Source organism: Oncorhynchus tshawytscha, linkage group LG10, assembly GCF_018296145.1.
Source record: "Oncorhynchus tshawytscha isolate Ot180627B linkage group LG10, Otsh_v2.0, whole genome shotgun sequence".
Taxonomy (NCBI): Eukaryota; Metazoa; Chordata; class Actinopteri; order Salmoniformes; family Salmonidae; genus Oncorhynchus; species Oncorhynchus tshawytscha.
The window spans coordinates 25830648-25843591 of NC_056438.1; the positions used below are offsets into that span (position 1 = coordinate 25830648).

The 12944-nt window shown below is 42.5% G+C and overlaps 2 protein-coding genes across 6 annotated transcripts in view; one reads left to right on the forward strand and one right to left on the reverse strand.

Moving 5' to 3' along the window:
• Nucleotides 1–3468, reverse strand: part of frem1a (Fras1 related extracellular matrix 1a) — a 30884-nt gene extending 27416 nt beyond the window's left edge. For 3 of the 5 annotated variants that reach the window (XR_006084285.1, XM_042328396.1, XM_042328400.1), the window contains exon 1: nt 3333–3468. The gene's annotated coding sequence lies outside the window, so the exon portion shown is untranslated. Of the gene's footprint in view, nt 1–1979; nt 2193–3207; nt 3249–3332 lie in introns of all 5 variants that reach the window. The other 2 variants (XM_042328399.1, XM_042328397.1) reach the window with 2 other exon arrangements.
• A 5073-nt stretch (nt 3469–8541) lies between these two features.
• On the forward strand, nt 8542–12320 carry LOC112261048 (bone morphogenetic protein 2-B). The gene is made up of 4 exons (XM_024436406.1): nt 8542–8987; nt 9297–9951; nt 10712–10798; nt 12018–12320. Exons 1-4 carry the CDS (start codon nt 8735–8737, stop codon nt 12148–12150), a joined length of 1128 nt encoding a protein of 375 aa, XP_024292174.1. The 5' UTR covers nt 8542–8734; the 3' UTR covers nt 12151–12320.
• Nucleotides 12321–12944: the final 624 nt, after the last annotated feature.

The following is a 12944-nucleotide window of genomic DNA, read 5'->3' on the forward strand; positions in this document are numbered from 1 at the left end:
CGTCCAGTGAACCCAAATATATGTGACACCAAACCAAACAGACCAACAATGCCAATGGTGTTTCCTAAACAACAGACCAACTCAAAAGGATTCCGTGGATAATAAAGGGATAAATATATTATTGTGTGTTCAAGTGCTTTCCCTCACTGGGCAAAAACGTTGTTTCCACGTCATTTCAACTAAAAAGATCTATGTGATGACATTGACTCAACGTGGAAAACTGATTGGATTTACAAAAAGTCATCCATGTAAGAGGATTTTGTCTTTTTTTCCACCCAACTGAGTGGAAAACCTAAATCCAACCTGAACCTAAATCCAATAACAGGGTGACATTTTTGCTTGATTTCATGTTGAATTCACAACTCAACACAACGCAAATCGAAACTAGACGTTGAACTGACCTCTGCGCCCAGTGGATTGAGGCTTTACAAAAAAACCTAAGAGACACCAATCTGAAGTAAGCTTCTCACAAATTTCTGACACTGTTTACCCCTCAAAACTCCTTGAACATGATCTTACCAGCAGCGTAAACCACTGGCATTGTACTGAGAGCAAGACGCAACACGTTTTTAACCAACCCTGACTCTGATTATAAGGTTAACCTCGGTTGGAGGCATTCACAGGGAGGTTTGGAGCATGTTCAGTGCACCAGTGTTGAAAGGAGCCTGTGTGGGCTAAGAAAAACACATAATAATGGGGTGGAATGGCTTCTTGTTGACGCCAGTCACACAGAAATTCATTTGTCAAACTTCTAACTGCAGTAAAACTCCAACTGGGTCTGTGACCCTCTTAACCAACTGAAGCATGCAGCTCCCCCCCCGCTATGGTGGAAGCTTCACTTGCAGTTCAGTTGGAATCGGGTGTGTTTTTACAGTGGGAAGTTATCTCAAAAGCAGTCGCACAACGGTGAGATAACGGAGGCCTAATAAAAGTCAGTCAATTGCGGTTGAAGACAGTTAAACCGTTTCATTGTTGGGACAGAAGAATAGCCAGTGTCTTGGATAAAAATTTTATTCTATACCAACCAGAATGAAAACACATGTCCAGGGGTCTGTTTAAGACATACAGGTGTGTGTCGGCAAAGCATCAGCTCCAGGATGGCCCTGGACCCTGGGCCCCGAGAGTTGAACTTTGCTGTCCCCCAGGAGTGTGATGCAATCCCTCTGTCATCACCTCAAGCTCACAGCTCTCTATGCCCGTCATAGCACAGCCCAGACATCTGCTCTGTGTCAGTCCAACGTAAGGTCTCAAAATTAGATGGACTTTTTTTCCAACTGAAACTGAAGTACGACCTGGCGTCGATTCATGTGTGTCTGCTTTCATCAATGAAACTGGTATTCATTCTGGAATAAACTGTGATTTTATCCAGTAATGTTTTGCAGGAGGCTGGATATGGGACACGGTTATTCCCAACCAGGCCAGTTAGAAGTCATTAGACCTGGGAATGGACACTGATTTGTGAAATGAGGTCTGTAAGGCCAGGCATGATGAGAATTGTCCCATGCTTTTTTATTTGTACATTGGGGAGGAGACTGTTTTACTCGTATTTGTGCTTGTGTGCGTGCATGTGTCTGTGTTTACATGATTGTGTGAGTTGAATTGTGTCATGTGATACTGGACTGGTCATGTGATCCTACGACTGACATATCCCAGAGCATGCTAGGTGGGTGGCCTGTGCCCTCCTGAATGCTCACTGACGCAACACAGTTCCGGTACCTGATTGGTGGGGGGTCAGATTGGGAGGACACAGGACAGCATACCAGGCCTGACTGTAAAATCAGGATTCGTATTGAGGAGAGGGGCTGCATGATGTGGGTAGTGAGGCAAACGTGGTGGAATGTCTGTAGATACAGTATGTTTATTTCAATCTAGAGGGATCTCGTGATGTCAAACGGAATCATACTATCAAATAGATCCCTTACTGGTTTAGTATAAGACCAAGCTGTATCTCGCCAAGATCAAAGTCATCACCACTGTACCTCTTCAAAGACAAGTTGACACAAACTATCACTTCCGTGGCCAGTTCTCAGTGTTCAACTGAGTGTATAATTTGGGTCTTGCAGAGATGGGAATGTAGCGCTTCCCTTTGACAAGCGGGTCTTCTCCACAGCTGGGAATGCCTGGTGATCAGCTGCCTCCGCTCAACAGCCAAGCGCCACTGCACTGCGTCTCATCTCCGTAATGACAGGCTCCTGAGCAGCCAGCAATTTCCAAAGAAAGAGGAGTCAGAGAGAGAGAGAGAGTGTGCAAAAGAGAGAGAGAGAGAGAGAGAGAGAAGAGATAGAGTGAGAGTGAGAGAGAGAGAAAAGAAGGAGTCCTGTATTTGGCAGCCAGCCAGCCAGCATATTCGTTCAACAGCCAAGTTGTGATGTGTCCCAGACTTCTTATGACAAGAGAGAGGAGTTTACTAAGTCCCAGTCCATGAGATTGATACAAAGGGAGGAAATGTAGGAGTGATGTGTCTTCATATATTTGACTTCAAAAACAGAACGGAAACAAAACTGCCAACACGTTTCATTAAAATGCTTCAGGACATTTTTTGAGTGTCTTTGAACATTTGCAGTATAACTACTGAGCTCAGTCAAGGTGACTCGTGTAAGTGGTCCGTGACGAACTCCTGGAAAAGTGACACGCAAAACAAACTTAACAGTCAAATTTCAAGCTCACTCTATTGTGAAGAACGTGAAGGTCATACAGTGTACTACTGCTGAAGACTCACAGCCGCCTCTCTGTCTTAACTAGGGCACACAATAACATGTCTGAAGAAGACCATGCAGTAAGAGAACCGCATGAAAGACTAGAGTCCAACAACTAATGCCCTAGCCCAGACTCATGTACTGACTATAGGTTTACACAACCACTTTATTGTGATGTTTGTTGTTGCTTTAAGAGGCAGCTTTCTCATGAAAACGACACATTCTTTTTAGAAAGGTTTGAGTGTGCTTTTTAGAAGTGTGTGTGCAGGGGGGTTGGGTGGGTGGGGGGCTCATTCCTGATCTCCTGGTAGCTTGAAGTACCATCATACAGACCATTCTTCCTTTACACAACTGATCAGAGATTGATAACATATCCAGTGGACCAACCTTGTTTGTTTTATACAAGTCGCCCTTCCCTTTCTTTTCCTGAAATGTTTCCCACTATAAAAACGTTAAATGACAAGCCAGACCACTACAGATCACAACTTTGTCTTTTAGTAAGAAAACTCACATCTCATCAACTTTTCGGAACTCCTCCACATACTGATTGCCCTAAGGGGACAAATAAAAATAAAGCTGAATTGACTGCCAACCAGTAAAGCCAACAGCAAGACAGACTGACTGACATGCCCTTACCTTATTAGTTCATAGCTTCTTCTCCCTCTCTTTCCCACCAGGAGCTCCCTCTGTTCATGCACTCCTCTCCGCTTCCCACAGCAACTGTCTAATTGACAGAGAACCTTGCTCACTCCTAAATGTCAATCCACACCCCATGAAGAGAAAGAGAAAAAGGAGAGAGGAAGGAGGGAGGGAAAACAAGCCTGTGCGTGTGCGTGTGTTCAGGGGGGTCCCTTGGAGGGGAGGTTGAGAAGAAGGCTGACCAAAAAGGGAAGAGACTAAACAGAGCGGAAAGAACCAAAGACGAACACTGAGAGCTCAGATCAAAGGGTTCCTCTAAGTGCTGTGTGCTTGGACCAAGACCTTTGTCATTATATACTAGGAGTGGGCTGAGAGAGAATGATATTTCACATCTGATTATGGCCACACACACACACAAAAACAGGCAAGAAAAACATCTTCTGAGCATATTTTGTAGTTTATCTACTAAGAACTTTGTCATTATATACTGGGAGTGAGGTTGAGGTGGACTAATATTTCAGATCTGATTATGACCACACAAAAAAACAAGCTGGAAAAACATCTTCTGAGTATATTTTTCTAGTTTATCTGTGTTTGTGTTGCTCCCATTTCCTCTTTCACTACCCCCGTAAGTTTATTTTTGTGACCTTCTGTAATTATAGAACAGTGATAACATCTGGAAATATGAAACAACACATCTTTTAAAAGCTTGCTTTGCAGGTCGGCTAACCTACTCCTAACCTATGCACAGATGCCGCCTGAGAATGTGTTCTATGCAGGGAAAACACTTGGGCTGTTTGGAAAGCTTTTTCTGAACCACTGTCTTGTTCGCCCATACAGATAGATGAGCAAACAACTACAGTTCTTCCGCACTGCAGTAATTATGTATGACTTGAGACCAGGTGAGTTCAATAGGCCTTACAATAGCAAAAATGATTTCCAACCTAATACAAAAATGTGCATTCTTAATGGACAAGTTCAGGTTGTAGCTCCCCTATTCAAAATGTTTCAAAATGTTTTCTCCGTACTAAACAACAACAACAACAAATGTGATGATGTTGAATCAACATAAGGGAATTTGGTATTTTTGTCACTCAACTTTTAGCCTAAATCCAAACCTTTATGAAAAAATATTGCAGTTAGAGTGCAGTATAACTGCAGTTCAACTGCAGTACAAAATACCACAGGGGACTGCAGTTAATGCAGTTTCAAAACGGCAATATTTCTTTGTAAGGGATGACATGGTGACATCTTTGGTTGATTTCACATTGAATTCACGTTAGTTGACAACTCAACCAAATGTAAATCAAAACTATACAGTACCAGTCAAAAGTTTGGACACACCTACTCATTCAAGGGTTTTTCTTTATTTTTACTATTTTCTACATTGTAAAATCATAGTGAACACATCAAAACTATGAAGTCATGTAGAAACCAAAGAAGTGTTTAACAAATCAAATATATTCTATATTTGAGATTCTTCAAAGTAGCCACCCTTTGCCTTGATGACAGCTTTGCACACTCTTGGCATTCCCTCAACCAGCTTCACCTGGAATACTTTTCCAACAGTCTTGAAGGAGTTCCCACATTTGCTGAGCACTTGTTGGCTGCTTTTCCTTCACTCTGCGGTCCAATTCATCCCAAACCATCTCAATTGGGTTGAGGTCGGGTGATTGTGGAGGCCAGGTCATCTGATGTAGCACTCAATCACTCTCCTTGGTCAAATAGCCCTTACACAGCCTGGAGGTGTGTTGGGTCATTGTCCTGTTGAAAAGCAATTGATAGTCCCACTAAACGCAAACCAGATGGGATGACGTATCGCTGTAGAATGCTGTGGTGGCCATGCTGGTTAAGTGTGCGTTGAATTCTAACTAAATCACAACAGTATCACCAGCAAAGCACACCCACACCATCACACCTCCTCCTCCATGCTTTACGGTGGGAACCACACATGCAGATATCATCCGTTCACCTACTCTGTGTCTCAGAAAGACACGGCGGTTAGAACCATAAATCTCATATTTGGACTCATCAGACCAAAGGACAGATTTCCACCGGTCTAATGTCCATTGCTTGTGTTTCTTGGCCCCAGGAAGTCTCTTCTTATTATTGGTGTCCTTTAGTAGTGGTTTCTTTTCAGCAATGCAACCATGAAGGCTTGATTCACACAGTCTCCTCTGAACAGTTAATGTTGAGAAGTGTCTGTTACTTGAACTTATTTGGGCAGCAATCTGAGGTGCTGTTAACTCTAATGAAGTTATCCTCTGCAGCAAAGGTAACTCTGGGTCGTCCTTGCCTGTGGCAGTTCTCATGAGAGCCAGTTTCATCACAGCGCTTGATGGTTTTTGCAACGGTATTGGAAGAAACTTTCAAAGTTCTTGAAATGTTCCGTATTGAATGACCTTCATGTCTTAAAGTAATGATGGACTGATGGCTTATTTGATTTGTTCTTGCCAAAATATGGATTTGATCTTCTACCAAATAGTGCTATCTTCTATATACCAACCCTACCTTGTCACACTGATTGGCTCAAATGCATTAAGAAGTGGAAAAAAAATCCACAAATGAACAAGGCACACCTGTTAAATTAAATGCATTCCAGTTGACTACCTCATGAAGCTGGTTGAGAGAATGCCAAGAGTGTGCAAAGCTGTCATCAAGGCAAAGGGTGGCTACTTTGAAGAATGTCAAATATAAAATATATTTTGATTTGTTTAATACTTTTTTGGTTTCTACAATGTAGAAAATAGTCAAAATAAAGAAAAACCCTTGAATGAGTAGGTGTGTCTGAACTTTTGACTGGTACTGTACATTGAAATGACATCTGTGACCAGTGGATAAGCCAATATCAGGGTGAGCGCTAAAGTTCGGGGATTGTAATGATTTTCACTGAAAATCTACAACTACGGCATTAACGTCTACATTTTTGTGAAAAAATAAAATGCTTTGATCAAAATTGAAGGATTCTGTACACTCTCCCTAGTCCCAACTATTTTAGGAGTTTGAAATCACTTTGACGTAAGCTGTAACCCTTCTAGCCACAACCCTCACTCCAAGCTAAGTATCCATCAATGCACTTCGTCACAGTGACACCCAACTTCACCAAAGCCTAGTTTGGAATAACCTTTGACCTGTGTGTCAGATATTAACCAAACACTGTGTAATCTACTGTTCACCACATCCCCCACTCTGACCCTCACCATGATTTAACCCATATAGAAATATAATTGACAAAGGATATTAAATATTTAGTACTCTTTACATCCTATATTCAATCGCACTATTTCTTTTACCCCAATTTTCAATCTTGTCTCATCACTGCAACGGGCTCGGCGAGGCGAAGGTGGAGTCATGCATCCTCCGAAACATGACCCGCCTAACCGTGCTCCTTAATGCCAGCCGCATCAATGTGTAGGAGGAAACACCGTTCATCTGGCAACCGGGGTCGTTCAGCAGGCACCCAGCCCACCACAAGGAGTCACTAGAGCGCAATGAGCCAAGTAAAGCCCCACCAGCCAAACCCTCCCCTAACCCGGATGACGCTGTGCAAATTGTGGCCCAGGCCTGTAGTAACGCCCCTAGCACTGCGGTGCAGTGCCATAGACCGCTGCGCCACTCTGGAGGCCCAGTCACACTTTTTCTATGTCTAACCCTGACTCTTACAGTGGGGCAAAAAAGTATCTGGTTAGCCACAAATTGTGCAAGTTCTCCCACTTAAAAAGATGAGAGAGGCCTGTAATTGTCATCATAGGTACACTTCAACTATGACAGACAAAATGAGAAGAAAAAAACTTTTCTCAAATTCTTCCGAGAAACTGTAACAGATAATCTGTTACGTGTATCCGGAAGTTTAGAACTGAATAAATTAGAAGACGAATCTAAAATGGGGTATGCTCCAAAACGGTTATTTAGCTAGCTCAGTCCCTGAGAAACTGTTTGTTGCTCTCTCAGTCCCTTTAGGGCGTGCAGTTTGTGTAAGATGTACATAAGTGGAACCAGCTTTAACTCCTGATGCTGACATATATACATAGATGAGTGCACACGCACGCACTCACTCACATGTGCATGCACATACACACACAGGGTAGTAACTGATAGCCTTTCCGCCCTGCCTGGCAACACCCACCTCCAGAGCACTGAGGCACCAAATTAATCCTTCATCAGCCAGTTAATATAAAACAGATTAGTGATTTGTTAGCAAGCTGGTACTAAAGCTTTTTATTCACTTCTTTAGGAAGTTGTAGTTGGCACCCCCCCCCCCAAAAAAAAAATCTGTTTCTACCACAGATTTGGGGTGTTTAGATTAACATTTTTTACGGTAGTCGTAAGGGTGGAATCATTACGTAGAACATGTTTGTCTGTCTGTAAGTTTAGAGCATCCCTACAGCTATGGAGCACAGCTGCATCTTTGAATTAAATTAAGGTTCAGGGAACCTTGATGATCTGCTTCTGTCAGGCTGAGTCCAGTGAATTAGCCCCCTCTATTGACACTTTTATTTAATGACAAACGTAAGGTAAAAGAAGTAATGATTGTATTGTGTTACTTATGAACTGACTGATTGGGTATTCTGTTCGTAAAAATGTGATTTGGTTAGACTCCTTAAGGGCACAAACGAGGGCCTTGACTGCCTGTCCAACTGTAAAGTATTTTCTAATGTTTAATCAAAAAAAACATGCATCTTCTTCAAACAGGTTTTGTTCTCACGGTTGTTATCTTTTGTGGAGCGAGGGAAAAGTCGAAACATTTAAAACATCAATTGAGGCATCGCATGTAAAGTGCTTGTTGACCCTTACAATAATGCCTTGTCTTTTCTGTGGAACGTTCCCACAGTTTTTAGGGTGGACTAAAACTATATTCTGGTTAGGATATCTGACAATTTATGCAACCCATTGTGCTGCAAAAAATTATTCGGTCTCTAGAATAAAATGATACGGTATCCAATATTTGATCATACTTTTAGCAGCAGCAACTGAAAATTGCAGTGCTTTTTAATTCCAAAACCAAACGGGGGAACAATGTTGTACTCAGCCCCCATTGCAGAAACAGTCACTATAATGATGCTTGTCAAATGGAGTGTGACATTCCAGAGGTTCTCTGTGTGATCCCTAATTGCTTTCACAAAGTTCTGACGGTTCCTGGAGTTCTAACAACCCAATTAGTGAGTGACCCGCCTTTCGGTCCTTTCTGTCCTTCTGGGGCATGAGATTGAGGCTTGACCGTTTCTCACCATTCTTTGATCAGACAAGAGGACGATAAGACATCGGCTCATCCCCAAAGTCTGTTTGTGAAGTTGGATTTGTTTTTTTTATCGAAGGTTCAAATTTGCCTTTTAGGTGGATTAGCCTACCGCTGAATCCAAGGTTTGATTGTTGAGCTGCCTGTTTGAGGTGTACATGCCATGCTGTTCCTTCTCCTGTTGAATTGTGCCTGGGGCTTATTGCTCACAGATGACCTGGAAGGTGCCATCGAGGAGAATAAGGAGCTGGGCAAAGCCATTCTGGAGATGCTGCACATCAATAAGCTGTCTGCACCCCATGTGGCCAAACCACACCCCTACATGAGACAGGTCTATCAGCTTCTGGACACACAAGAGGCCCGAGACTTGGGAAGCTCTGATGGAACACTGGTGCAGAGTTTCCGGAGTGTTCTGGGTAGGAGCCTAACTTGAAACCGTTATACCGTAAATAAGATATTTTCCTGACATTGATTGGTCCTCATATGGAATTTGAACAATACGTTTAATGTCTTATTAGCTAGTGAAATTCCTGTTAGTCCTGAAAACAATTCTAGCTTGCAGTTAGCTAATATCAGCTTTATTATACCATAGTTGTTCCAGGTTGTGTATGTGATGTTATTAATTGATGCCTGTATTTTGTGTGTTCTGTGCTGTGAGCCAACTTTGGACGCAATCAACTAGATTGATTAACATGGTCTCTCTTTATGTTCCTTGGACCAAGCAGACCCACCGCATGCCCCCGCAGGATGGATCTGGTTCAACGTCTCCCACCTGAAGCCTTCTATGGCCGTGGCTGAGCTCGTCCTGCTCCGCAAGACCCTCCACCCCGACCCCCTCAGTGTCACAGTGTCCCTGCACAGCCTTACCCGGGGTGCGAGTGGCCTGAGCGTGAGCCCTCCCCTCGAGGAGAGAATCCTGACCCTGGATCAGCTACCCCCGTCTGGCTATGACGTGTTCGACGTGTCCCCCTTCATGTTCTCCTCCATGCCTCTGGACGTGGTGGGCTTCCAGCTGCGCTACACGGATGAGAGTGGGAGCCTGGTGCTTCATGAGGCCCTGACCCAGAGCCTCTACTGCCTGGGAGGTGGCTCCCTCAGCGAGCCCCTGCTGGTGGTGTACCGGGCTAGGCCGCTTCGCCCCCAGACGACGGCTGCTACCAATGGGTTCCGGCCTGAGCGGAGACAGCGCCAGCACTGCCGCACGAGGAGCCACGAGAGGAGGAGCCTCTTCCTGGCCAAACGAAATGGCTACAAGCGCCGCCGCTTTGATGCCAGCTCTGACCCACAGTGTCGGCTCTATCACCGCTATGTTGACTTCAACAAGGGCGATCTGGCAAACTGGATCCTACAGCCGTCAGGGTTCAATGCTACCTTCTGCAGGTGGGAACGTCACACAAACATGCATTGAGCTCCAAAAGTATAGGGACAAATTCACTTATATGTTTATTAAAGTAATAAAATGTTAAATATTTGGTTCCCTATTCCTGGTACACAGTGACTACCTGTGACTCTAGCCTGTGACTCTACAAATTTGTTGGATTCATTGCTGTTTGTTCTGGTTGTGTTTCAGATTATTTTGTGCCCGATAGAAATGAATGGTAAATAATGTATTGTGTCATTTTGGAGTCCCTTTTATTGTAAATAAAAACAGAATATGCTTCTTAACACATTCATGTGGATGCTACCACGATTACAGATAATTCTGAATGAATCGTGAATAATGATGAGTGAGAAAATGACAGAAGCACAAATATCATACTTAACTTTGTACTACTTCAATACACGTACGTGAATTTGCCCCAATACTGTTGGTCCCCTAAAATGGGGGGACTATGTACAAAAAGTGCTGTAGTTTCTAAACGGTTCAACCAATATGGATGGAAATACCCTCAAATTAAAGCTGACAGTCTGCACTTTAACCTCATTGTCATTGTATAATTTAAAATCCAAAGTACTGGAGCCAAAATAATAACAAAATGTGTCACTGTCCCAATACTTTTGGAGCTCACTGTAAATGATGACTTAACTACCCAAGTGATGATGTCATTGCAGTCACTTTTGCCCGCTGACTGGGTCGTGCAGTGATCATCCAGTACATAACCTTTGATGTGTTTATAATCAGAGCGTTATCCCATTTCAGAGGTACCTGCCACATCGGGAATTCAGAAGTGTCCCTAGAAGGATTTAGACCAAGGAAAATATCACCTGAGGAGAGATCAGTGAATAAGTATGTGTTGAGAACTCGATTTCCAGTATTCACTACAGATACTGTAGTAGCCTTTGTGTAGCTATTTGTAGACAATACTGCCCTACAAAGGCAAAACGCAGTAACTACACTTTGTCAAAATGTTAAGACTGAAATGAGGCTTTGTAGTATCTGTTTTATCTTGTGTCCTGGTTGCATTATGTTCTGTTTCAAAGAAAATGGAGTTTGAAATTTGCAGTAACTACAAAATCGAAGGAAAACCCAAGGAAAACAACAGTAACTGAAGTTATTGCACTTTTACTTTGTTTCACCATGTTCACCAAAAATGTCTTTAAAGTTATTTGCTGTCCAGACAAATACAATATGTCGTAGGTCGATAAGTGATAATGCACTGATGTATCATCTTATTAGGAAGTCATTTTTATGCATATCAACCATGACCTATGACACATAAATGAAATAAATGACCATACCAAGTCAAACAGAAAGACAACAAGAAAATTGGATAAACACATTTAGATTGTAGATATATGTATTTTTAAATATAAATGTGTGATGAAATAGTCCTTACCTCATGGCAAAGAAATGCTTGCGGGTTACTACAACAACATTCAATACATGGAAACACAACTACATAACACCATTAAGTATAGTTGGAATGTAGTTGGAACTCTCAAGCTGTTTCCATCAAACAGAAAAACAACAGAGTTGAATAAACACATTTAAATTGTAGATATTGCACTTTGCCTTTGCATGACCCATATAGTTGATAAGGTCAAATCAGTGGTCATGGGTGATGTGCATAAAAATTACTTCACAATAAGATGATACATCAGTGCATTATCACTTATGCACTGATGTATCTATCACCTAATTGTGAAGTAATTTACAACATAATTGGCTGGCTAGCAAAAAAACTTTAAAGCAATTTTTCTGTTTCACTGTTGGCGTAATTACTGCGTTTGGCCTTTGTCGAGCAGAATAGACATCCACTTTGTATAGTTTCATATCCACTAGGACAATATTATTCTGCAGGATTGTTGTAATTAGGGTTGCAAAATTCTGGTAATTTTACCAAAATTCCCAGGTTTTCTAGAAAATCCCGGATGGCGGATCCCTGATTTCCTGCCTATTCTCTCCTGATTCTGGGAGTCTTCCAACCAGGATTTCTGTTGCAGGAATTTTGCGACCCTACAACTACGTTACTGTAGTTGTAATATTTCGTTTCCTTCAATTTCAGCTCCAACTGTGTTCCACTGGAGCTGTCATCTCTCACCGTGATGTATAGGAGTGAAACGGATGACGTCATAATCCAGAAGTTTAGAGACGCAAGGGCAGAGAGCTGCACATGCCAGCCACAGGCTAAACCTTGAATCCAGCTCCCACATACAGTATTTACCTATCCTAGCCACTGGAGGGCGAAATTGCTTATTGAATCTGAAGTAGGATGCCTGCTAGAAGACCGGCTAGTAGACCTGGGAGAAAAGGATTAGGGTCAGTTTTGAGAAATCTATGAACGAGGGTTGGTATGTTCTGGTGTGGTGGGTGAATAAAAAATACACTTGAAAAATGTCCTCCTGTTTACTACATGTGCTACAACTCAAGAGCTTTTAGTCCATCCAATACAAGCATTAGAACAAAGAATCAATTGAATACATTACACAAACGGGCATTTTGTTATAAGACTTTGTCGTTTGGAAGTGCAGCAAAACAGTTTTTTACAACTGTATATTATATTATAGGCTAATTTACATATTGTACCTATCTGATCCGTTCAGATCTACAATGGTGCTTGTAGGGTTCGGGGCTCGGCGCGGGCTGGGTTTGATTCGGAATTTAGCCTTTCCTCCCATAGGGCCAGTGAACCACAGATTTATGTGGACAAAATTCCAGCTATCAAATGTCAAGTCTAAACCAGGCATTAAAAAATATCGCAGCCTAGGGGTCAATGTCTTGCTTAAGGGCAGAATGTCTTCTTTCTTCACCTTGCTGGTTTAGGGATTCGAACCAGCAACCTTTCGGTTATTGGCCAAACACTATTAACCGCCAAACACTATTAACCACTAGGGTAACTAGGGGTTCGAGCTAAAATTGGGCAGGAAGAGCAGGAAGAGGAAGAACAACCCACTACTTAACAGTCAAACATCTGATTGGTTGTAGCTGTAGT

What these genes read in the sequence shown, in the direction of transcription:
- LOC112261048 (XM_024436406.1), top strand. Translation starts at nt 8,735, where the DNA reads ATGCTGTTCCTTCTCCTGTTGAATTGTGCCTGGGGCTTATTGCTCACA. An exon ending in GAGTTTCCGGAGTGTTCTGG is followed by an intron (nt 8,988 to 9,296) that starts GTAGGAGCCTAA and finishes TGGACCAAGCAG; the next exon opens with ACCCACCGCATGCCCCCGCA. An exon ending in TTCAATGCTACCTTCTGCAG is followed by an intron (nt 9,952 to 10,711) that starts GTGGGAACGTCA and finishes ATCCCATTTCAG; the next exon opens with AGGTACCTGCCACATCGGGA.